Source organism: Brassica oleracea, chromosome C4, assembly GCF_000695525.1.
Source record: "Brassica oleracea var. oleracea cultivar TO1000 chromosome C4, BOL, whole genome shotgun sequence".
NCBI classification, from domain to species: Eukaryota; Viridiplantae; Streptophyta; class Magnoliopsida; order Brassicales; family Brassicaceae; genus Brassica; species Brassica oleracea.
The window spans coordinates 40,864,414-40,890,459 of NC_027751.1; the positions used below are offsets into that span (position 1 = coordinate 40,864,414).

Sequence of the window (26,046 nt, forward strand, 5' to 3'; positions counted from 1 at the left end):
ACCCTAATCCATTATCAGTTTGGGCTGGTCCTCTTACAAAATGTCTATTGTAGTAACTCAATGCCGGTTGAATAATTAACTCTTCAAATTGTTCATTCTCAAAATTCCACAACTCAACTCTTTCTTCGTAATTTAGAAACTGAACTCCTTGGGACCGTAGTTGGCATATACGAAAAACCTAAATTTCATTAAAAAAAAATTAGATGAATATGAAAGTAAATGACATTATTGGATTACACATAAGTAAATGATATTACAAAAACTCAAATAAAAAGAAGACATCTATATTACTAGAATCATAAAATATTGTATTAAGCTTCATCTTCTGAATCAGTTTGATGGGTTTCATTTAAATTAGGCCCCCGTTGGGTGCCCCAAATATTGAACAATCCCCCTGATTTACGTGTGCGCGATATGTTTCTAGGTGATGTTTCAGTTGCAACTCTTTCTTCATCAGTTCTTGTACTTTTGGTTTGAGTTTCAAGTGAAAATCCATACTGATTTTAGTCTATAATTCAAACAAACACAATGATACAACGTATAACTAACCAAGCCTTTCTCATGTGATACATTTGGTGTTGTCTTATAAAATTCGGAGTTTTAATATTTTTTGTCCTTTAGCATAATATTATTGGTTCAATTATATGTTACATTCCTATTTGTAACCTTTTTTCATTTTGATTTAATAGTCTTCCTTTAATGTTTGGTTCTAAGTTTCATTTATTTTGTGCGCTAATTCAGAGCAAAGTTAGTAGTTATTGATGGAATTTTTTTTTTTTTTTTGTTATTGCTCAGTGCTTATTTCGTATTTGGGACTATCTATAGTGTACAATTAGCGTGATGTCGTATGGGCGTCATTTATTTGGACAACAAATAATTTAAAAAATATATTTATATTAAGGTTATGTGTATAATGGTAAGGCGAAACAGATTTGTAGACTATATATATTTTTATGTCGAGGTTAGATGTTTTTGTGCTTATTTCGTATTTGGGACCGTTCGGATATTCGAGTCGAGTTCGGGCCAGTTCCTTTCGGATCCGAATTTTTTCGGCTCCTAAATATTTAGATCCAATAGGTATTTAGAAATTTTTGGTTCGGGTTCGGATCGGTTCTTTTCGGGTCCGGATTGGTTCGGGTCTATAATTAAAATACTCATAAAATACCCGTAATTTTTCGGATCCATATCGGGTCCGGGTCGGGTTCGGGTATTTAGGATCTGAAAAGGACATGATATATCCAATTCCATCAACTTTAGTTGAATATTTGTCATATATATCTAAAATTTTATAAAACAACTTAAATGAAACTATTAATAATTAAAATAAAACATTTTAAAACTCTAAATTTTACATTTTAAAACTTTATATTACTTTAAAATATTAAAAAATAATAACAAATATTGTTAACAAAAGATATTTCAACTAAATCATAAAATAATATATATAAAATAGAACACAAAAACATCATAGTTTTAGATATACATGTTTTTAAGTCAGGTACAAATCGGTTCTTATTGGATCGGATCTATTCGGGTCGGTTCTTTTCGGGTCCGGATCTATTCGGGTCGATTCCTTTTCGGTTCCGGTTCTTTCGAGTAAAAAAATTTAGACCCAAAAGGTACTTGTAAATTTTCGGTCCGGTTCCAGATTGGATATATTTGTATCGGTTCCGGTTCGGGTCTTCGGGTCCAGGTTAAAATGTCCGGGCCTAATCTATAGTGTACAATTAGCGTGATGTCGTATGGGCGTCATTTATCTGGACAACAAATAATTTAAAAAATATATTTATATTAAGGTTATGTGTATACTGGTAAGGCGAAACAGATTTGTAGACTATATATATTCTTATGTCGAGGTTAGATGTTTTTTTAATAATTAAAGCTTTATATAAATTAGTTCACCATGGAGTTATAAAATTAGACAATTGTATTTTCAAAAGTAGTATGTCCTTCTAATTAAGAGAAGACATGACATGTATGTACAATCTAAGTTTATAAATTATCCTTGAATTTTATTTTTTACAATCTAAGTTGTTGTAAGGTTTTTTAATGTAATAGCAGAACGGAGGCTAAGTTTTTTTTTTTATATTATAAAATGATCCTTTTATAAAACTCACGAACCGTATGGCTGTATAAAGGGGGAGAATCAAATCATCTCAGGACGGTCATAAAGGGGGATAACCATTACGTATCTATGGAGGGTGTCTTAGACGGCAGGTAAGTTCTGTTGGACTAATACATAGCGTTCGAAGGTGAAGCTTGAGTGTTTCTTCACCGTACAGTTGAATGTTTAAGCTATTGTAATCTACAATGGTTGTGGGCGTGAAGTCATAACAAAGATGTAAAGAATCAGTCTTAGTTTCCATTGTGTTTTTTTTTTCCTTTTCTATCGTTTGAAATAGAGGTGGGCAAAAAACCCGAACCGAGTCAAACCAAACCAACCGAACCGAAACCGATTCAAACCGAACCAAAGTCTATTTCAAACCATTCGGTTGAATATTTCCCCAATCCCAATGGTTCGGTTCGGTTCGGTTGTAAACCTAAACCTAAAACCTAAAACAAATTTTATTGAAAACAAAAATTCTTGTCTAGCGTCTCTTTCTTCTATTTCTCCTGCATATTTTTCTTGCATCCATATCTTTTTTGTGATGTCAATTCTAATAACTTCAGGTGAGATTTTTAATATAAAGTTCTAAAAATTTGTTACGGTATATTTATACAACTAAAAAGTAAACCGATCCAAAAAATAAACCGAACCGAATACAAACCGAACCGAATATAAATTGAACTAAACACAAACCGAACCAAACTAATTATGGTTTACTTCAGTTGGAAAAATATTAGAACCAAACTAACCAAACCACACCGAACAAATAACCGAAGAGCCCACCTCTAGGTTGAAATTTACTTATTTCAAAACACGTAGATTGTAATATATTTCATAGTTTTATGATGCTGGGTTTTTGATTACCATATCCTTTTTGGTATTATTTTCTAATATTTTTATCATAACATTGTACTCAATTGTATACATTAAATTTAAAGTTAGTTATATTTACCCACGTAATATCATAGCAAATGCTCCTGTTTATATTTATTAAAAATATACATTATTATTTTTTATATTTTTAATGGAAATTGAATCTTATATTTTATAATACATAAATATTAACTAAATTTAGTTTAGTTCCTGGCCTAAATGGTTTCACTATTTGAAACTCTAATTCTGGAATAATCTTCCCTAGAAATAGAAATGTATTTTCTCAACTGATAAAAGAGATTTTTGTGGTATACAACGTATCATTTATGCTTGAAAAAATCAAATGCAATTTTTTTTTGTTTTTTGGTCAAACTGAAATTTTATAGATTCTTACTCTCCATGAATGGAGAAAGTGTTCATGAAACATGAAAACAAAGCCACATAAGCTAAACAAACAGCTAATACAAAGAAGCAAATACAACATAGAAGGATAGGGGCATACAAAACGCTTAAACAACTAATGACGTCTAGAAGTCCTCTAATCTCAACGACCATCGAGCTGTAAAGTGAGACGACGCCTTGGAAATTAGAAACCACAATCAGTGATATAATTCCCAAGATTGAAGCAGCAACAAGTGCACAATCAACAATCTTCAACATGGCTACAAAGCCTTTGATTAGAACTTCAGTGTTAGAAGTATCTCTAATCTTCAACATTACACTCCCTGCAACAAAACCACATAAAGTAGATGATGAAATTGGGAGATGAACAAACTCCATACCGGAGGAAACCAGACAATGAATAGATATGTGATGCATCAATCAATTAAGCTGCCACAACTGAAAAGACTTGAGTACCACAAAGATGGAACTGCATACTGCAGTAAATAGACTGCATACTGCAGTAAAGGGACCACGAGAGAGTTCAAAATACCAAACCAAAGATATCAACTCATCATCCAACATTAATTTAGAGAATCTTTCTGATAAAACCTGGATAAATGGACGAGGAAGAGAGACATAGATGGTGATGGGGATCGACCAACCCATTGTTGAATCAACAGACACAATGACAATCATACTCAACGGGAGAGTAGAATGTATGAAATCACACCAGCAAAGAACCACACTACAATCTGCAGGATACCAATATTCGGAGACAAAGCTTGTATCACCAACATGCACAAGAGAAGCAACCTCATCACAGAACACAAAAGCCATATTCAACAAACAAGATTCTAGATCTGGAGCTTTTGAAACCGGTTGAGAAAAGGCGCATGATGTGTCAAAAAGCAGAAGAAACACGAGACTGAAAGGTGCGTCTGGAGGATCTGGTGGTTCTGGCGGAGAGAGAGTTTCAGGTGACGATTCTGGCGGAGAGAGAGTTTCAAAAGGCGGTTCTGGCGGCACATAAGGAAACGTACGGGGCGGCGGGTCGGGAAGAAGACGGAACTGCGACGGAGGAGGCGGAGGATGGAACCACGACAGAGGAGACGAAATCACCAACGGAGCCATGAGAAGGGTTAGTTGCTTCATATGAGGGAAAGCTGCGCAACCGTGCTGAAATTGCAGAGATCCATGGAGGCGGCACGCTGGGGACTGAACCAGAGAGAGTTTCACTTAGGGCGAACTCAACTTCCAATTATTTTTTCTTGTTTAGGTCGGATTGGTCTAATCAAATGCAAATTATAGCATACAGATACCTGGCGATGTACTATTATTTTTACCTTTTTTTGTAAACACATTTTATAAATTATGAAATATACCACACACTGGAAATTCCAAAAGCAAATGAATCTTAGCTGTCCTTAAAAAAAAATAGCCTCAACATCTGTATATAACTAAAATTTAAATAATAGACATTTTTAAATAACAATTATGGATTATAATGCCATGCAACTGTATTAAAATATATGTTTTCCTAACCAAAATAATTAATTTAAAAAAAGTTTATTTCAATTCCAAATATTTATTTAACTTTTTTACAAAAAATCTAAAATTACTGGTGGACAGAGAGTCGCCGACGGAGGAACAGCTCCAGGCTCAAGATGAGAACTTTAACCCAAAAAAAAAGAAAACTAATTAAAATAATATTTTTGGCCATTTAAGAGGAGATATGCGAGGGAGAAAGAGATTGGGATTGCATGAGAGGCGCGAGATGGCGCATTTTAGCAACACCCCTACTCTCTTTTTTTGTTTCTGGGTCCTTCGACTTCATTTGTTTCCCTCTTTATCCCTCCAAAAACCTAAAAAGCCCATCCATCCCACCAGAGAGTCTCCTCTCTTCTTCTATATCTCTTCTCGCAGCTTCCGTCTCTTCTCGCAGATCTTACGCTCTCTTTCGTTTTTTCTTCTTCTCCTCCTCTCAATTCGGGTTCGTCAGATCTTATCGATTTCTCTGTTTTTCGCCGATTCCAGATCAGATCCAGGTAATTTTCGACCAGATCCGTCGTTTTTTCATCAGATCTGGTGATTGGTTTATGTATTTTTGAATTCGATTCATTTGGTATTCGACAAATTTTCCTGGAAAACGAGGTGTTTGAGATCGAATCTAAAGGTTTTCTCTTTTTTTTTGACAATCAGTCCGATCTCCATCTCTTTCGATTTGTATTGATTAATGTCATTAACCTCGGATTCATCTTTAGATCTGGAAACGATTTTTGTAGGTTTTCCGTATATCGATTATAGTTGGATTATTTCTGTCGATTTTGTGATGAATTTTGGTTCTCAACTTTGGATTCATCGTGAAAATTGTTTTCTTATCCAATTTTATTTATCTATTAGCTTTGATCTCGATATCTTTTGATTTGGGATGAATCCATTTTCTTAACATCATAAGGCATGATTCGTTCAATCTTTTTCATTATCATAAAATCTCATTTATTTTCTTTTCTATCAGAAAGCCCAATTTTATATGTTAAGCAGATTTTTGTTTTTGTTCACAGGAGTTTTGTTGATTGGTAGCAAATCTTCCAGCAAAGATGCATGGCTATGAAGAAGTAATAATCTTTTCCCTTCTAATTTGCTTTTACATGATGGTACATTTGTTTAACAACTATTTTTAATTGCAGGACCTTGACGAGGAAGCTGGGTATGACGACTATTACAGTGATGATAATGGATTGGATGAGTATGAGGACGACGAGGAGGAACAACAAGAAGTGCCCCCGAAGGAAGAGTTGGAGTATCTTGAGTTGCGCCAAAAGATTAAGGAGTCTATCAGGAAAAAACAGGGCAAAGGAAGTGTTCCTCCCCAATCTTCACAAGACAGAAGGAAAAAACTCCCTTACAACGAGTACGTGGTACCAATTAATCACCTTTTCTTTTTACAAGTTAGTACAACATCTCATGGACTCTGATTTGATTTGTGTTTTTTTTTCCTGCAGCTTTGGTTCCTTCTTTGGACCTTCACGGCCTGTAATATCCTCGAGGGTTATACAAGAAAGCAAATCCTTGCTAGAGACTGAGATAAAGAACTCCAGCCAACCTGTATGTTGTGCCTTGGTCTTCTTCTTCTCTTTACATTTTTTTTGTTGTTTTTGTGCTAATGGGATTGTTTGTGGTGTACAGAAGAAAAGACCTGCTCCAACGAGCAGTTCGGGCGTTAGAAATGTTCCCCAGGAGAAGCGTCCTAAACCTGTGAGTGCCGTGAGAAGGAAAGTTGAGACTCTTAAGGATACAAGAGACTATTCCTTCTTGTTATCCGATGATGCGGAGCTTCCTGTTCCGAAGAGGGAGCCTCTGTCTCGAAGCGGCTCCTTTCGTAACTCTGGTAAGTTGTGTCTGCTACTTCTTTATTTGTTATAAGTGATGTTTTAAAGCATACCATTTTCATGGAGATAACTTAATACAGGTTTTTTGCTGATGTTGAAGAGTCTCAATCTGCTCAAGCGAGGCCTAAACAACAGTCATCAGGTATCAATGGTAGAGCTGCTCACGGTCCCCCTCCTCGTGAGGAGAAGAGACCCGTTGTTTCAGCAAATGGGCATTCAAGACCATCTTCCTCAGGCAGTCAAATGAATAATTCAAGACCGGGTGCTTCCTCGGGAAGCAAAATGCAGTCGAGACCTGTCTCAGGGAGACCAGCTTCCTCTGGTAGCAGCCAACTGCAGCATTCAAGACCGACTCCCTCTGGTAGGCAAATGCAGCAAAGGGCTGCGCCCTCCGGCAGCCAAAGACCTGGTTCCTCAATAAACCGCCAAGCACCCACAAGACCACAAGGTTCCTCGATGAATGGCCAATCAGCTAACCGAAATGGCCAGCCAAGTTCGAGATCAGCTCCTGCCAAGGAGGTGCCGATGGATCATAGGAGGCAGATGAGCAGCAGCGGCCATGGAGTTGGTCCTGCTAGGTCGGTGTCTACGTCTAAACCTTTACCTTCGAGGACGGCATTGGAGAGAAAGCCCTCCAGCTCGGCGGGAAAGAGCTCTCTCCAAAGTGCTCAGCGACCGTCCTCAAGACCAATGTCATCTGATCCCAGGCAACAACGGCTTGCAGAACAACAGAGAAAGGTTTCTCGTGACCCTACCACATCCCGTATGATCCCAAAACAATCAGCGCCTACTTCAAAACACCAGGTATCATGATTTTTTCTCTTTATCTCCTTTTAGCCAAGAACAAAAAGCTAGCAAAGGCTCTAATTTGTGAACTAACTTGTACAGATGATGAGTAAACCGGCGCCCAAGAGACCTCCACAACGTGATATAGATGACCGGAGGCCACTGAAGAAGAAGAAGCCTGCAGTAATGTCAGAGGATGCTAAGGCATTGAGCATGATTAGACAAATGTTCAAGTACTGCTTGTAACTGTTCTCCTATTCTCAGGTCCATTTTAAAAATTCTTCTGGCACTTATGAGTTTTGTGTTGTTTCAATCTCTCAGTACCGATCGTTATGCGGGGCGTGACTATGATGACCGAGACATGGAAGCGGGCTTTGACGATATCATGAAAGAAGAGAGAAGAAGGTAAACATCAAAATCTTGATCATGAGTTTCATTCATTTCTTTCTTATTTATATTCCTAAAACGGTCTGTGTTATATTTGCGCAATGCAGTGCGAGAATCGCAAGGGAGGAAGATGAAAAGGAAGCACGGTTGATCGCAGAAGAAGAAGAGCGGGAGAGACAGAGGAAGTTGAGGAAGCTGAGACGTTGAAAGTTAGCAGAAACCTTTCATCTTTGTCTTCTTTTTTATATATGACTTTAAGTTTAATGTTAGTGCTTCTCTCATTCAAATCTCTTTGGCCGCTTGAGGCAAAAGAGTTTTAACTTTTTTTTTGTTTTTCAAATTAAGAATCTTTTGTTCTTGAAATTGTACAATTAGATAATAATATATTTGATGGTAACCCTTCCAAAGTTGGCAACCCTTCCAAGTTGGTGAAATGTTGATTCTTCTTTGTGTAAAACCAGAGAATGATAAAGAGAAAAAGAATATTCCTTATTCACGTGGAGTTGCTTTAGTTTAGATGATACATTTTCACCTTCTTACGAGTCCCAATAACATGATTTTTGGAGATTCTTTATCATATTTTCTCTCAAAAATCTTTGTTTCAGGAATCAGATGGTGACCAAAGAAGAGGATTGTCTTCCTCCAGCGACAGAGCCGTCGAGATGTTATTCACCTTCTACGACTCCTCCTCCAGAGCTAGAGACTATTCGAAGCTTAGAAATCGTGGAATCATCCTTTCTCTCTCCCGTTTGGTATTTTCATTCTTTACTTGCTCTTTAGTTTTGAACTCTCTTTCTCTCTCTCTCCACCACAATCTGAAGAAAACAATGCAAAGTTGAACGCTCTTCCCATGATTTGAGCCCTCTTTTGCGTTAAAAAGTTACTATTTTTGTTTAGTTTCTATTAATAGGTTGGACTTTCAATTCAAACAGATTCTTGTAGCTTGCTGGATCGTTTATGTACTCCAAATTGAACTTTCCAGGTTACTAGTGATCTTTTGCATCATTAACTTATTAAACTACATGGATCGAGGTGCGATAGCAAGCAATGGTGTTAATGGAAGTACCAAGAGTTGTAATGATAAGGGCAAATGCACTCCTGCAACTGGAATTCAGTAAGACCTATTCAATGTTTTGTATTTTATTCATGTCATATGGTAATAAGATTTTACTACTTTGTCCTGATGTAAACATTGCTTCTCTTAGGGGACATTATAACCTAAGTAATTTTGAAGATGGTGTATTGTCATCTTCCTTCATGGTTGGGCTTCTTATTGCATCCCCAGTCTTTGCTTCATTGGCAAAGAGGTTAGAAAAGCTTTTCATTTCTGTTTCTCTCCCTCTTTTAATGCCTAAGCAAGATTAAGCTTATTGAAGTGGTTTATTTGTGTCTAGTGCAGCTTCAATCCATTTAGACTTATTGGAGTAGGTTTAACTGTTTGGACTGTTGCAGTTGTCGGCTGTGGCAGTTCCTTTGCCTTTTGGTTTATCGTCTTATGTCGCATGTAAGTCAGTTTTTCTTTTTTTGTGTTTATGATTGATTAAGAAATTGAGTTTTTTTTTGGCGGCTCCTAAATCTACAGAAATTGAGTTGATTATATTTGTAGGTTTGTTGGTGTAGGTGAAGCTTCTTTCATTAGTCTTGCAGCTCCATTTATAGATGATAATGCTCCTCATAAACAGGTTTCTGTTTTCTCTTTTTTGTTTTGCACTTCATATGCACCATTTCTGGCTTCTAAATGGTTTCTTCAGAAAGCTGCATGGATTGGACTGTTTTACATGTGTATACCAAGTGGTGTTGCTCTTGGTTATGTCTATGGCGGATACGTATGTACTCTTTGATGTCACAAACCATTTTAGCTTCTAATACGCTTTCCTTGACTTCTTCTTGTTGCTTATTTAGGTCGGAAAACATTTTAGCTGGCGCTATGCATTTTGGGGAGAAGCGGTTTTAATGGCTCCATTCGCTGTTCTTGGTTTCTTGATAAAACCTTTGCAGTTAAAAGGTTAGAAAACATTATCTTTCTTCTGTTATTCTGCATGACCTGTGTGAGATTATATGATCTGACACACAGAAAAAATAACAGGGTTCCATTCTACTGATTCAGTTGAAGTAATGGCTTCATCACTAGGTAAAGTCTTCTATCTCTTCTAATGTTAATGTTTAATATGCTCTGTTTTATACAACTGTGCAGTGAGACTTTTGCCTTTTGCAGGTGCAGAGGTATCGAAAAACAACAACCATCTTCAAGCTGGTAATGAGATTAAGCATGATGAAGTTGAGGTCTCTATTGAGATTGGCAGGTCAAGTTACGCTAACGCAGTTTGGAAATCAATAACTCAATTTGCGAGAGACATGAAAGTCCTATGCAAAGAAAGGGTCTTTGTTGTTAATGTCTTAGGTAGTTGTTTTCCTCCACTCTCACCATTTCTTCCGACCCTTCTTTGATTGATCCACACTTTGCCTTCAACAGGTTATGTAGCATACAATTTTGTTATTGGTGCATATTCATACTGGGGACCAAAGGCCGGTTATAACATTTATAAAATGGTAAAACACTTATTATTCTGTCAATCTTTCATCTTTGGAGAGAGACTTCATGAAAGATTCTCAAACTTTGTTCTGTGTTGACAGAAAAACGCTGATATGATCTTTGGGGCAGTAACTATCATTTGTGGGATCGTTGGAACATTATCAGGTGGTTTAATACTAGATCATGTCACTTCTACAATTCCAAATGCTTTCAAGCTCTTATCCGGAGCAACATTTCTCGGGGCGACATGTTGCTTTACTGCATTCACCTTGAAGAGTTTATACGGTTTCGTAGCTCTTTTCGCAATAGGAGAGATTCTTGTGTTTGCTACACAGGTAAAGAAAAAGTTTTGAACTTTTAGCATTGTGGTTTGTAAGGTATATCACTCATCAAAAGATACCTTTTTTTGTCTTTCAGGCTCCTGTGAATTATGTGTGTTTGCATTGTGTGGAACCAAGTTTAAGACCACTATCAATGGCTATCTCCACTGTGGCAATTCACATATTTGGCGATGTTCCATCTTCGCCACTTGTCGGTATTGTTCAGGTAGTAAACAACACCCTTCTTTTCATCTCCAGTCCTGGAAGAAAGCAAACCAAAATGTTACATTGTTGTTGTATATGCAGGATCGTATCGACAGTTGGAGAAAAACAGCGTTGATTCTTACATCGGTTCTGTTCTTAGCTGCTGCAATATGGTTTATAGGTAAACACACATATCTCAATTCTTTAACTCGAGAAAGCTTTCTTAATCCAAAATCAAGAGCCTGTTTCTTTTGCCAGGGATGTTCATAAACATTGTAGATCGCTTTAACGAAGAAGCTGAAAGTGAGAACCCGAGAAGCAGGCAAGAACAATCGATTATGGTGATGAATCCATAAATACTTTAGCTCGTGCGTTGTTGTACAGAGTTACATAACACTGGTGAATGGTGATGAACGAGTACACTTCTCAAAACGCGATTTAGTTTTACACGTTTTCAAAAAGTGATTTCACTACTTTTAACTGTGTTCAAGATGTTGAACAAAAAAAAAAAACTGTCTTCAAAATTTCAAAATTAAAAGAATTAGTTTTTAAGCCTTCTGTATATAGATGTCAATTAGGCTGTCAATTGGATATTATTTGCTAAATTCCAAATTGCACCGAGTCCAAATTGTACTAAACCCAAATGGATTATTCCAAATAAGATTTCTGCAGCCCAATTAAAAAATCAATGAACATACAAAATGCATAGATAGTAGCATATTCATTTACTCTTTAGTCCTTCCTCATCTTTTTCATCTTCTCCTATCAAAATGAAACAAGAGACTAATGTTAAAAAGTTGCAGTTTAACAGAAACCAACAGCAGAAAAGAGTCTTAAACAATAGAGATTGATGTAACAAACAGTAGAGTAATAATAGCATACATAACAAATTAAACTGCACACTTGATATGCTTATTTTCTGGGACCTCTCCTATCAAAATAGGGTATGGAAACACTTAACAGAAACCCAAGTAGAACTTCAAAATGATTCAAATCACAGACAATAAGATTATAGAGAATAAGATATGAAGAACGTGTTTATATGACATTAAATCACATAACACGGCTGTTTTTCTTAATGATACTAAACCCATCATTCAGTTTCTCTTAATGATATTAAACCCATCATTAGTTTCTTCTTCGTCCATATAAAACAAGAAGTGACACAAGCATAAATTCTAAGTGATTATACCTTTAATTGAGTCAGATTTTCTTCCTTCCACTTTCTTCTAATTCCTCATCTAAGCCATTTTCCTTATCTTCTTCATCCAAATCGCATCCACCTACAAAACAAGAGAAGTTACTCAATATCAAAAACTCGATTATAAATTCAATAAATTCACCAATCAGTTCTAAACCACAAAGGCAGTTTCTAGCACATATCAAAACTTGAACATTTGATGGAAGAAAGAGTCTCTTGTACTTGCTAAAAACCTGACTTCCCACACTAAAAGATGACTCATGTGACACTGTTGTTATTGGGATGCATATGACATCGCAGGCCATTCGAGATAGCTCTTTAAACCGGCTTGAATTGTCATTCTAATACTTGATGACATTTAAGCTTTTAAATGCTACCATATCCAGCACCGGTTCACTTAAATACACATCCAAAGCAGATTTTTCTGTTCCTACTTGTTGAGAGAAGAACACATAGAAGCCCTGCACAGAAAGAAATTATTAGTTGATTGATTAAAAAATACACATCCAAAGCATTGATTTAAAATAACTTACACCGTAACCAGATGGTAGATTATCTGATTTGGCTTTTTGTGAACTCTGTGAACTAGTATTCTTCTTCTTGTAAATCCATACAGCTTCATCATTTTTTGCGTATGTGATCCATTTTGGATTTACAACTTGTTGGATCTAGACTGTGGCAGCATTACTCCAAAACCTTAAACTTTAACCTAAGATCAAATACTGCTGCAATGGCTAGAATATCACTGTACTTTTCATAGTACTTATCGAACTTCAACCTCATGGAAGCCACCATTTCACTAATCACTTCATGTTCATAGAACTCGTTTGTTCCTAACCAAATTTGAATTTTTCATACCTCTATAAGTACAGATTCACTATAGGGCAAGAAGAGTCGAAAATAGGCTTTGTCATCAGATCAAGCGGCTCTAACAAACCACAAATCAGCTCAGCTATTAACCATTATAACTCTGTAGGTAAACTCTGGTAACTTGTCTTAATTTCCGCAAGATTCCTAAACGCCTCTTTGAAGTAAAGAGCCCAAGACAACATCAGAAAGGTTGAGTTCCACCGCATAATAACATCCAAAACTAAACCCTCTTTCTTAACAATCCCAACAGTCTCCATGCAGCCTTGAAACAACAGCTCTCTAGAATTTGTAACCTTGACAAATTTAACGATGTCTCTGATTTTCTCCAAGGCCTCACTTATCACAGCTAATCCATCTTGGACAATAAGGTTTAGAATATGTGCAATACATCTTATGTGAAGAACTCTCTGCTGCAAACTAAATTCTTTCTAAGTTACTTCTTTAGAACTCCTTGCACATTGTCATTAGAGGAAGCATTATCTACAGTTATTGTGAAGACCTTCCTATCTAAACCCCATGCTTTAATCAACTCAATCAGTTTTTGCGGGACCAGAATGGGGTGGAGGGAAAGCGCAAAATGATATAATCTTAGATTTAAGGTTCTAGTTAGCATCAATGTAGTGATCAACAAGACAAAGATAACTTTCAATGGTTATTGCTTTCCACAGATCAGTCGTCAAACAAACCCTACCCATTGTAGTCATCTTGCTTCTGGAAACAGTCTCAACTTCGACATTCTTCTCCACAACAATTGGTTTCTTGGCGGAGGGGCTATTATTCATCAAATCAAACCTTGGGCTCGGCTTCTCGTCCTCCCAAGTCGAGATATCAGACGAGGAAGAAGAAGAAGAAACTGACTTCTCCTTGGTTTTTCTCTTCTTGAGATGTGATGTTTGTTCAGCTAGCTGCAACTTCTCTTCTTCTTTCTCATCAACACATTTCTGTTTCTTCATCTTACCACCATCATCGCCGTTGTTGTCGTCTTTCGCAAGCTTGTTGTTGTTTTTTCGGGCATTAAGGACACGTCTGACGCTGAGGAGAAGTACTTGACGAGTCCGCCTCGCATAAGTACCTTACCTGGAACGGAGGTCGTCGACGATTTCCTCGGCCGTGGATAAATCCTTCCCGCACGAATCCATAGCTCGACTCAAAACTCTATCAGTAATTCCTCCGCCAAGACCACCACCTCCGCAGCTGCGATCTCTCCTCACCATCGTGCACTAGTACCCTAGGGTAAATTATTTTGTGAGGCGCAAAACTGCAGAGAAGCTTAGATATATATAGCTCAGAAATCCCATTTATTTGGAGGTAATAACGGGATATTATGAGAATATTTATTTGCTGAAAATGGTAACTACCAAAAGATATATTATTTGTAACAGTTGTTCCGACCTTGAGCCAGACAAAACAGAGTGACCAGACCACCACAAACAGAACTCATTGCCAGATCGAGAAATCTGCATGTATCAAGCTTCTAGTCTTCTAATGTTATAAGCTTTTCCAGGCTCATTTACGATAAACAACCACGGTTACATATAATAATAGGTATATATAAGGATTTAGAAGAAAATAAATGGAGCTTGAAAAACCATGACAAAAGCATATGCAAGCAGACCATGGTAATCATCAGCTGATATTTTACAACAGTTGTTTTAGACTTGAGCCAAGCAAAACAGAGTGACCACAACAGACAAAAGACAAAGCAAAGTAGTGCACAAAGATGAACATGTCTTTTTTTTTTTTTTTTTTGAATTACAATCAAGTGAAACACTCAAGAGATTGAAATTATTTATTCCCGAAAAATTCAAAGTAACTTTCCAGGAAGCAGAGAGAAAACTGATTTCAAAGAGACAGATGCTTCAATGCTTTCATTGCATGTTAAGTTATCTTCACTCAAAGTTTACAGCCACATCTTCTTCCATTCTAAGCTTTCTTGGACCACAAACTGCTTCTGGAATGCTGTTCAAGTGTTCAGTCCCTGGTTTTGACCAGAAGAAGAAATAATATAACATGGACTTTTTTAGTCTTAGTTAGAAAAACATAGCGCACCAATGATTTTTTGTGGTTAGTACTGACCTCGGCGGATGGATCAAACGTCTTGTCATCATCAAAAGCTTATTCTCCATTTCCAGCAACACCATCTACAGGTCTAGGTGGTGTCGGAGTATTTGTCATGGGCACTGTTGTTGGGCCTGCACCTCTAACTCCTCAACTCTCACCTTCATCCTTTAGTTTCTCCTGCTGATATGTGATCTTTGAAACAATATACTCTTCCTATCACTCATCAAGAAGAGCTTTGTCTTTCTTTCTTCTTCAGGCTTCTGTGAATTATGTGTGTTTGCATTGCGTGGAACCAAGTTTAAGACCATTATCAATGGCTATCTCCACTGTAGCAATTCACATATTTGGCAATGTTCCATCTTCGCCTCTTTTCGGTGTGGTTCAGGTAGTAAACAACCCTTCTTCCTTCTCATCTCCAATCCTGGAAGAAAGCAAACCAAAATGTTACATTGTTGTTATACGCAGGATCATATCGACAGTTGGAGAAAAACAGCGTTGATTCTTACATCGGTTCTGTTCTTAGTTGCTGCAATATGGTTTATGGGTAACACAAAAATCTCACTTCTTTAATAAGAAAGCTTCCTTAGTCCAAAATCAAGATACATATTATTATAAAGATAAAAACAGTAATGAGTTGAAGATGTTTCAAATGTAGTTTACTCCAATTTTTAAAACACTAATTCGAATGACTCAAAAAATTTCCCTAAAAAAAAACAGAGCCCAAATGGATATCCAAACCCGAAACATATCCAAATGGGTGAAAAGTGTTTACACTCAAAATATCTAAACCAAATTTGAATGGATACCCCAACATCTACAGCAAGGCTTGTGCCATTCAGGTCTAAGAAGCTCAAAACAGATCGATCTCGATTGGCGATATGAATGGAATCCGACCTTTAAACATGTGTCACTCTCAGTCTGATCAGAAGATGATTGAAGTGGATCGAAGTGGTGCTTTGCTTGTTGGATGTGTATCACTCTCAAGCAAGGAAAACGAATGGATGGAAGTGATGGTGGATTGATGACGCCACAAGACTATGGAAAGGAGCCTTGATAAGTCAAGGTGCTCTGGAGCTGATTCACACACATTCTAAAAACTTGAGACAATAGTTCTGGAGAAAACTAAGAAAATTCATTCATAAAAGTTCAAGGGTACTTTACAAAGAGAAACAAATTGAGTTTACATAGGCTCGACTTTAGGACTTTCTAACAGTCTAAAAATGACTGAAGGAAACAAATAAAATTGAAATAAAAGTCTTGGATGAGAAGGCTTTGATGACTCCATGAGAACAAGCTGTTGGAGGCTTAATGATGAGAATCTTGGCCAAATGAATGTAGATGATGTTCTTTTTGTATTTGGATGGGTTGAGGGGGCAAGTGAGCTTCATGGGAATCTTCTTTACGGTCTAGAAGGTGCTGATGTCATGCCCCAACTGAAAGGAAAAGAGCTGTTGGAGTTCTATTCCAAGAATTTCCAAATAAGGCAAGTTGATGTTGACGAGGATCCTCCTGATCCTATAGTCTCTGGTGCATGGTAAGATGATGGCATGAACTGCTGATTGGTTGGATTTGTTTTCTAGTAGTCTTGGTTTGATCATAAAGTCTTATGGTCGGAATTTCTTGGCTGGTAAATGATTGAACCGAAAGATTCCACAATCTGTTTGGTTTGGCCGGTTTTGGAAAATTGCTCATAACTCCATATTTTCGTGGTCATTTCTTTTTATATTGGGCTTTCTGGAAAGCTGATAAATCCATCTTGAATTCTATGATTGGCTCTGGTTTAAACCTCTCTTTCATTGGGTTTGAATCCACTTCTAGATTCTTTTACTTGCAAATTGACGGACTGGAAAACCTCCAGTTTGTAAAACCCATAACTTCTAGATCTATGGAGCTTTTCTGGTAATTCCACGCCTCAATAATGAATTGATGAGTTAAAGTTTTAAAGTTGGTTTCATGGAAATAAACTTTCTGGTTGTTGAGATATTCGCCTTGGATTGAACCTCTGTCTCTGGAATTTCCTATATGGCCAGTTTGGAAAGTTTGGCGAGACTCTGGTTGAACCATAGATTTCAAGACCGCAACACAGGTCTTTGGGTCAGTTCCTACCAAATCTGGATCTTCCGGGTCATGGCATTTAGATTCAACAAGGTGCTTAAAATTATTAGGTTCAGATTCGGGTTGGTTCTTTCGAATCTGAGAAGGTTTTGGGTCCATAACTAAAACATGTGTAAACTACTTTTCAAGTACGTAACGAATTCGGATCGGTTCATGTTATATAAAACCAGAAAATATTTGAAATATCCAGAATGGACCTCAGGTATCAGAATGGACCGAAGACACAAAAAGAATACATAAAACCCCAAAAAGACCCTTTAAATATTCAAATACCCCCACAACACGTGAAATTTTACTTGAAACCCGAACCAAAGACCAAAAAATATCCAAAATTTTATCCGAATAGCCAAAATATATTTCTAAAAATCTGAAATTTTACCAACATCCCAAAACTTAAAAAATATCCATAATAAAAATGCAAATATACCTAACATGTACAAAATATTTCAAGTATTTCAGGTACCTGATCAGGTCTCGTGTAGGATCGAGACCCAAACTAAGAACCGCAATCTTAAGCACAAACCGGATCCGAACCAAACCTATATTTTTCCGGGTTGGTTTCGGTTTGGGTGTCCAGACAAGATAAAATGCCCATGCCTACCTACAGCTGGCCAGTTTCTTTGATACCAAAAAGAGGGACTTAGTTTCATCTAAATTCGAACATTTCAAGTCAATGTAACATAAAATGTTGATTCAGTAACATTAAACAACAATGATCTGAATAAAAACACTAACTGTAACATATACTGTCGCTTCAGCTAAACATAAAACAAGAAGAATCCGACATAAACAGGGACACAAGTTCGATTAGTAAAGCCTACCGGTACAATCAGAAGAACCACAGTAGCATATTTTCTTCTTGATATTACCATTAGAGTCACGTACCTGATCGATCATGTAATTGTAGTGGTACGTGAGTTCTTGAAGCGGAGGTACATTGTCCATTGCGAAGAACATCACGTGAGGGATCCTCGTGTCTTCATGATCATACAACACGTTCTGCGCGTACAGGTTCGGCGAGCAGCTGTGGTTTATGAACCTCCCTATGTTACCTTTCCTCGCTGCATCAATGGTGAAGCCGCTCATCTCATCATCATCTCCTCCCATGGCCGGCTGCGTCTCAGGCATTAGCTTCGACATCCCTTCAGCTAAAGAGTTGTCGTATCTGTTTCCAATGTCAAAGAGATACTCGTCGTTCCCTGTTCTTCTCTCCGCTTCTTTATCCTCTAAAAGCTCACCTACGTACTCGCATATGAAGCTACCTGAAGGGATCGAGCTGAGAGATCTCACTCCCCATCCTCTCGACTCGGTTTTGAAGATCTCGAGCGGGAACTTGATCCCTCTCTGCGTGACTCTTAGGTAGCAAGAAGCAGGGCATTTACAGAGCGGGCCACACTCGTAGATCAGATTCTTCGCACTGACTATAGCTCCATCGTAGTTATACGGTATCTCTCCTCCGTTCTTCGCCACGCAAGCGCAGTCCTTCGCTTCTGCACAGCGTCTGGTGCAGCGGCATCCCTTCGGAGGTATCGGTCTGCACCAGTCAGGGTAAATCATCTTAACCGTGTAGATGAAAGAAGGAGGCTCCTCGTCGTCGATCTCGTTCACAGCGCAGATGGGAAGCCTCTCATGCCCTTCCGAGATGTCGATCCTGCATAGACCCACGCGCTCCTCAGCCTTCTTTGTGTTCTTCACCACTTTCCACGCGAGCTCGGGTTGTCCAGGCATGCGCCTAAGCTTAAACTTGAAGACAAGCTTCCCGTGCGAACCAGTCTCTTGCCAAAACGTCTCCACAACGTATAATCCATCGTACACATAGCTTCTACCTTTCTTATCACCTGATGATTCCAAAACGGCCTTCTTGTTGCCTCTTATGACGCGCACAGGGTTCTTCTTCTTCACGCTGTTTGCTAACGCGAGGTTCCCAGTTACAAGCTTCTGGTCTTCAGGCATCGGTACTTCTTTTCCTTTCTTGTTCTTTATCACGTTTCCGCCTTGACCCGTGTAGGTCAAGACATCAGTGTTGTCAAGCTCGTCATCGTACCCTCCGGAGGCTACAATACTCGTTGCAAATACTTCATCACCGATCTTCATATAATCAATACCTCCTTGACTCGGTTTATGTATACCGAGAATGTTCAGCTCCATCCTGTACTGAAACTCGTCGCCTACTTCAATCCCAGGGACAGCTCCCATTATATGTTTCCCGGTGTTGAGATACTTCCCTTTCTCCTTGAGAATCTTGGCCGCCTCGCAGTCTACTCTGAACCTCTTTTGCTTCACAGGCTTTGCTTCTTCCTCTTGTAAAAGCTTTCTACAAGCTCCGTAGAAAAGACGTAGTGTTTCCTTGACTTTTGTCCGGCTATCACCACCGCCGCTTGAGCCACTGGGACGCGAAGGAGGAAGCCCAACTTGTAACGTCCGAGGCTGGCGAGGTAGCTCCCCTCTATCTGGACTTCTTCCTCTCTCACGCGCATACAAATTCTTCTTCATCTTAGACCCTTCACCGTAATCTATATTCATCTTTTTGGCAACCTTCAACGGTTCATGAAACGCAACGCTTTTCGTTGCTTTTCTTTTAACTGCACCATGAGTTCGTTTTGGTTCCGATGACGATGACTTAACCGCGGTTTTATCGTTTCCATCTGGCAAACAGATCCTCAACGGCTTAACTGCCACCGGCTCAACATGTCGATCACTTGTATACACCGTCAATTCGCCAGACTCCTCTTTCTTTGGTTCCGGTTCCTGTTTAGCAACATGAGATTCAAATACCACTAGTACCATGTCGTTACGCGGATGCTGTTGAGACTTTTTTTCCTCTTTGCAAGGGTCATCAGCGTTAGCAACATTCATGTTAGCTTCAGAAGACGGAACACTAGGGTGGTGATCATCAGCACCAACAACATTCACATTCTCTGCCATCCTCGCCTTAAGCCTCATGGAAGGGGTTCCACAGCCAGGAGGGAAGTCTCTATGAGCAAAAACCTTGCGGCGCTTGAACTTAAGCGTCTTAGTAGAAGCGGTTACACGAACATTAGTACTATTCTGCAAAACGTCTCCTCCTAGTTTCTCCTGAGGAACATGACCATTGCTCAAGGAACTAAGTTTCACTGACTCTGCATGCACCATATCCTCCACTAAACGAGACAATGGACTAAGACTCTATGAACCAAAAATCACCAGGACTTGTTCTACAACAATGAACAAAACCTCATCAAACAAACAAAACTCATCTCTTTACATCAATTGAATCAACATAATATCTATTCACGAACTTTGGAATCATAGCAGAGAAAAATCTATCGAATCTGATAGATTCTAAGCTTGCGGAAACACGAAACCCAGATTTTTTTGGCGAAACAACACGATCTCAAAAGGTGAGGAATAGGTTAAGAGATCGAATTGGGGTATCTTACAACAAGATAAGAGAGAGGGAAAGCTTACCGATTGAAAGAGCGAGATCGAAAGAAGAAGAAGATGATGAATTCGAAGTTTATAGTCAGAATTAGCGATTTGATTTGTTTCCTTGAATTTTAAACCGAAGTAAATAAAAACGTTTTAACGTTTGAGGAGAAAGGGCACGGACACGCCCAGTGTCACGTCACGTTGAGCCATGGGAAGAAGAGATCTTGGTCGAGTTTATAGTTCCGTTTCAATGGTATTTGGAAAAAATATATATATTGGTAGTATGTTTTTTTTGGGTAAAATATACATTAGAACCTCTATAAATTAATAATGTTGAAATTTTGAAATTTTATTAATTTATAGATATTTTAATTTATAAAAATTTCCTTATTTAGATTTATTATTTAAAGATATATATATATATATTCTAAGATAATAAAAATGTTTAATTTTAGTGTATAGACATTAATCATTATTTTTTGAAATTTGATATTTATATTAATTTTATTATATTATTTTCTGTATATAATATATATTGCACAGAAGTTAAATGTGGTTTTATATATAATATTACTAAATATCATTAAAAATATATAAAATGGTAAGAAAATATAAAGATAATTCCATTGTGAATATAAAACAAACAATACCATAATAGGTTCTTACTTATATAAAAAATATATACATATAAATTATTAATTTATAATTTTAATGGGATCATATATTTACATAGAATTTTCTAAAATATTATTATTTTATTATTTTATCGATTTATGTCAGATTTTGAACCGGTCCAAACTAATTCTGCCGATATACATACACTATTATTTTAATTATTACTTTTTGATATATTTGAGATAACTAAAAAAAATATTAACTAATTCTGCCGATATACATATACTATTATTTTTTAAAAAATATTATAATATATATACTTATCATGACATTTAGGATTTAATTAATAAATATATATTGACAATAGATATTAAACAAATTATACCGATAATATCGTAATTACGTTTGTCTTACCAGGAATATTGATCTAGATACATATTATACCATATTAAAGTTAAGATTAAAAGTAAAGTATCATTAAAAATATGCCGTAAAATATAAATTGTATACTTATGTTAAATATTTTATATATTTCAATTATTAAAAAATTATATTCCTAACCTGAAATAAATAAATATTTGAATATGAAGAACATTAAATTATTTATCCGTAAAATTACAAACGTTATCAAAATAATATATTTAAAATTAAAATAATAAATATTATATAAACAAAAAACTGAAAATTAACCAAAATATTAAGGGAAATTGCCAAAAATATCACATTCATAATGCTACTTTTCATGTTTACACTAACCAATTTTTCATATAGTAGTCTAACCCTAAGATTAACTAATCTAGACTTAGTGTTTAGAATTGAGGGGTAAGATATGATAAGATTTTTGGAATGTGAAATTTGAGATTCTAATAAATATATGACTAAATACTTAAAAATATTTAAAAAATATTAAAATAGTTTTTTTTTTTAAGTTTGGTTTTCAAAAAGAAATTTTGAAAAACAAAAAAATCGAAAAAAATTCAGAAAGAAAATTTATAAAAAATCCTAATTTGAAAAAATATAATTTGAAAACATAAAAATAAAAATTTCTTTATTTATTTATTATTTATTAGTTATTATCAATTTAAATATTTATTTATTATATATATATATATAATAAGGGTATAAGAGTCTTTTGCCTCTTATTGAAAAAAATATTTTTGAAAATGTCTCTATAGTGGTGGTACACATGAATGATGATATCAATAAAGCGGTAAACATGAAAATTCCTCAAATATTAAAAACATATGGAATAATGAAAAATTAGGATAGAACATTAAGTAACATTAAAAATTTATAAATAATGTTTTTATAAATAATAACCATAATATAAATATAATCTAAGAGAATATATAGATAATGTTTTTTAATTTTTGTTTTTGACTCACTGTTTTTAAAATATAAATTGTTGAGGATATATAATATTTATTAGCTATTGTTATTTTATCGATGTTTTATGGATTGTGATTGTTTATAATCCTTTCAACGCCAGTGGATTTTTTTTCTGTCCAATAAATATAATAAATATTTAGTTTCAAATCTAAACTTCCTAACTTGACTATAATTTACACCCTATAATTAATAAAATAAAATAGCATAATTTAATATATCGATTACCAACATGAATTTGGAAGTTTTATAGTTTAAAATATTAATTTAATTTTTATATATGTTTTATAAATAAAAAATTTTATAATGTCGAGTTATACGTTTTCAAATTTATTTATTTTTATAAAAAAATACTTTTCAGAAAACAAAATTTCAAAAAAAAAATTCTTCAAAATTTCTTTTTAAAATTCGAAAATTCCTTTTGAAAATATTTTATTTTTATTTTAAATTTTTAATGTTTATTTTTTAATTTTTAAAATTTTTAAACATCTCCCAAAACTTCACCCCTTAACTTTAAATACTGAGTCTAGATTAACTAACTTAGGGGTATACGTGTATATTTACTTCTTTAATGAAATATTTTGGTCATTTTGATTATTGGAAGCTATATTTGTGACAAAATATTTTTAGGGCTATTTTAAGGAATTTCTCTTTATTTTAAATTGATTAAATAAATTTTAAAAAATTGATTGAATGTTTTTAATTAATTGAATGTTGTTTACTGATAAAAGAGATTTTAGTTGCATAATATATATTTTATGTGGCTTAGTTAACATTATTATAACTGTTTTGTGTAATTTATTTTGCTAATAATTTGGTTCATATTATAATCAGTTTAAAATTGTTGTTTATAATTAGGGTTAAGCATTTATCTTGAGATAATATATATTTTGAGAATTTGCATAACTATTTTTGTTATTATATTTATTGTACAATATAGTCATTTTTAATGTATCTTCAGATAATAATATATATAAGATATTATTTAATTTAATTTTTGGTTATTATAACTATTTTTGGTATGAATTTAATAAAATATGTGTAATTTATTTGATTAATTGTATGATATATTTTGATAAAGTTTTTGTTGTAAAAGTTATATGATGTCAATTTATTGCATTTTATTTATATATGGTATTTAATTAATATGAAAATTAATTAAAATTTAAATGAATGTAATTTTGTATGAAAACATAAATAAATAATCCATTAGTTTAGTTGATTTGATAAAATTATTTGTAATATCTAAACGTGCAAGAAAATAAGTTGAACTTATTTTTGGTTTTTTCATATATTATTTGAATGTTTTAATAAATTATTTGATTTATAAAATAATTTAAAAGAAAATTGATAAAAAAAAATATTAAAACTAATTTGTGTATTGTTTGAACACAAGATTAATTATTATGTTATTTGAAAACATAGATATTAGTCTAATATTGTTTCCATAACTACTTTAAATATTGTTTCCATAACTACTTTATAATAGAGGAGTGTGTTTAATTTTAAATCCTACCAATAAAGTTGGGTCCAATGTATGTTTCTATTTTAATAAGAGACATTTAAACCCATCCACATATTTTAAAAGTTTGGTTAGAGTTTACCCAGACAAAAGTTCTAATTTTTTTGCTTGTGATAATAATCGAACATTGCAAAAAGTCCTAGTAGTGGGGAGTAAAGAGGGGATTCACATTAAGCCAAGCTTTCCAGTATCACCCTCCTCGGTTAAGACTTTCAGAAATTTTCAACAACAAAAAAGAGAGTAGGAAACAGAAAAGAAGACAGAACGTAGCTTATTTATGAATAAATCTGGTCATAAGTCCATGTTTACTCCAGCGAAAGACATCTAACCTTGTTATGATATGGAAACTCCAATTGTTCGTAACAGTTTGTGGCCTCTGACAATGCCTCCTCCTCGAGTTCACCAACAATATTCTGGTTCCTTGGTCAGAATCATAGATTGTATATAAAGACTCTAAAGGTTCAACATGTTAACATTTCACATGAAAATTCTAAAACACTGCAAAGAACTATGATACTTCGTATACCCATGCTTAACAGGTACACCAACTCTCTCCTTTTCAACTTTATATAGAGTATAATACACAAAAGCTAACTGACTGCTTAATCGATTTATTTTTAGGAACAACTTGTGGTATATGGCCTTGGCTGCATTCTGCATATATTTTTCACCAGAGGGATAACAACTCATCTTGTCAAGAGGAGGGCCGAAATTGAGAATTTATGGACTAAAAACATGTTTTAAGAATTTTTAATAAAAAGATTTATTCTATATAATTTAGGGATCTATGCTCATATAAAAAAACCTTCAAAATTTTTGGAAACCAAAGTCAATCTTTCATTGGACTTGATCCAAATCCGATCCTACCCAAGAAGAGAAACAAAGATTGTTACATCTCACAGTTTCATTCAAATCTTGAACCAAAAAGCTAAGATTCAAAAAGATTATGTATGCACCTGTGCATTCAGAAAAAAAAAACCTTAGAACCAACATTAACAAACCCAAACAATCCTATTTCACTCTAGCTTCATGCTTTCCAATTAATCAATCGAAAAAGAACAGTAAAACCACCAAACATATAGTCATCAACTATTTAAATTCACGTGTAAGTTTAAGAGAAAAGAAATCATTTTCATCATTGATAGAAATATTTGGCGCCAATTTGATTTATAATGAAACTCTGTGTAAGTTAAGCATTGTGAAGCGTAGAGCCGGTACTAAAACATAGTCTGATAAACTATGGTCTAATAAGATGACACGGTTTTGAGATTCCCGAACCGTACGTTTGCAAGTCAGGATGTAAACAGGAAATAAACCGGATGGGCAATAATGGTGATGCGAGTCTATATTGATGTCAAACGCATAACTGTTATAAATCATGGAGTGGATTGCCATTAATCAGGCCCGGTCCAAGACCGGCTCAATACCTAGAAGATGGAGGGACGGCCGAAGCCTAGAGAGAGGAGAGAGAGAGCCGACTTTAGGAGAGAGAAAGACGGCCACAAAGCTTAGAGAAAAGGAAGTTTCCTTTTCTTAGTAGATGTAATCTTTCCATTATTATGTTTTAATAGTTTTCCTATTTCCTGTTGGATTAGGATATGTACACTTTCATTTTCTCTTTATCTTGTAATCCTTATATAAAAAAACCCCATTGTTCATTAATAATAACACAGAAATATTCAGTCTCTAAACTCTCTAATTACAACACGTTATCAGCACGATAGACTCCAAAACCTTGAAACAAAACCTAACCTAAAATCCGTCACACATAAACCCTAAATCAGGCGCAACTTAAAATCAATCTATCTCTCCAACCCCGAGGAACCATATGACTAGCCACATATCAAATTGAAGCTCTTGACGAGACGAATCCACCAGCGAAAAT

At 35.4% G+C, this 26,046-nt stretch overlaps 3 protein-coding genes across 6 annotated transcripts; 2 read left to right on the forward strand and 1 right to left on the reverse strand.

Annotated features, from left to right (window-relative positions):
* Positions 1-5,112: 5,112 nt before the first annotated feature.
* LOC106341790 (protein spt2) lies at positions 5,113-8,337 on the forward strand. The gene is made up of 9 exons (XM_013780510.1): positions 5,113-5,409; positions 5,926-5,979; positions 6,052-6,275; positions 6,367-6,469; positions 6,551-6,752; positions 6,854-7,557; positions 7,642-7,772; positions 7,861-7,944; positions 8,034-8,337. Exons 2-9 carry the CDS (start codon positions 5,962-5,964, stop codon positions 8,131-8,133), a joined length of 1,566 nt encoding a protein of 521 aa, XP_013635964.1. The 5' UTR covers positions 5,113-5,409; positions 5,926-5,961; the 3' UTR covers positions 8,134-8,337.
* Positions 8,338-8,416: 79 nt separating this feature from the next.
* On the forward strand, positions 8,417-11,538 carry LOC106341789 (probable sphingolipid transporter spinster homolog 3). 3 transcript variants are annotated; one of them, XM_013780508.1, is made up of 14 exons: positions 8,417-8,678; positions 8,909-9,040; positions 9,132-9,233; positions 9,326-9,430; positions 9,533-9,608; positions 9,678-9,752; positions 9,829-9,931; positions 10,013-10,057; positions 10,142-10,327; positions 10,400-10,476; positions 10,561-10,794; positions 10,877-11,005; positions 11,086-11,164; positions 11,242-11,538. In XM_013780508.1, the coding sequence occupies exons 1-14, from the start codon at positions 8,539-8,541 to the stop codon at positions 11,337-11,339; spliced, it is 1,581 nt and encodes a 526-aa protein (XP_013635962.1). In that variant the 5' UTR covers positions 8,417-8,538; the 3' UTR covers positions 11,340-11,538. The 3 variants fall into 3 exon arrangements, with proteins under 3 accessions (XP_013635962.1, XP_013635961.1, XP_013635963.1); XM_013780507.1 differs by having other exon boundaries at positions 9,533-9,752; XM_013780509.1 differs by lacking the exon at positions 9,678-9,752.
* Positions 11,539-17,874: 6,336 nt separating this feature from the next.
* Positions 17,875-20,859, reverse strand: LOC106341787 (histone-lysine N-methyltransferase, H3 lysine-9 specific SUVH6). Of its 2 annotated transcripts, none has more exons than XM_013780506.1 (2): positions 20,678-20,859; positions 17,875-20,305 (listed from the first exon to the last, which is right to left on the reverse strand). In XM_013780506.1, the coding sequence occupies exon 2, from the start codon at positions 20,171-20,173 to the stop codon at positions 18,038-18,040; it is 2,136 nt and encodes a 711-aa protein (XP_013635960.1). In that variant the 5' UTR covers positions 20,174-20,305; positions 20,678-20,859; the 3' UTR covers positions 17,875-18,037. The 2 variants fall into 2 exon arrangements, with proteins under 2 accessions (XP_013635960.1, XP_013635959.1); XM_013780505.1 differs by having other exon boundaries at positions 17,875-20,424.
* Positions 20,860-26,046: the final 5,187 nt, after the last annotated feature.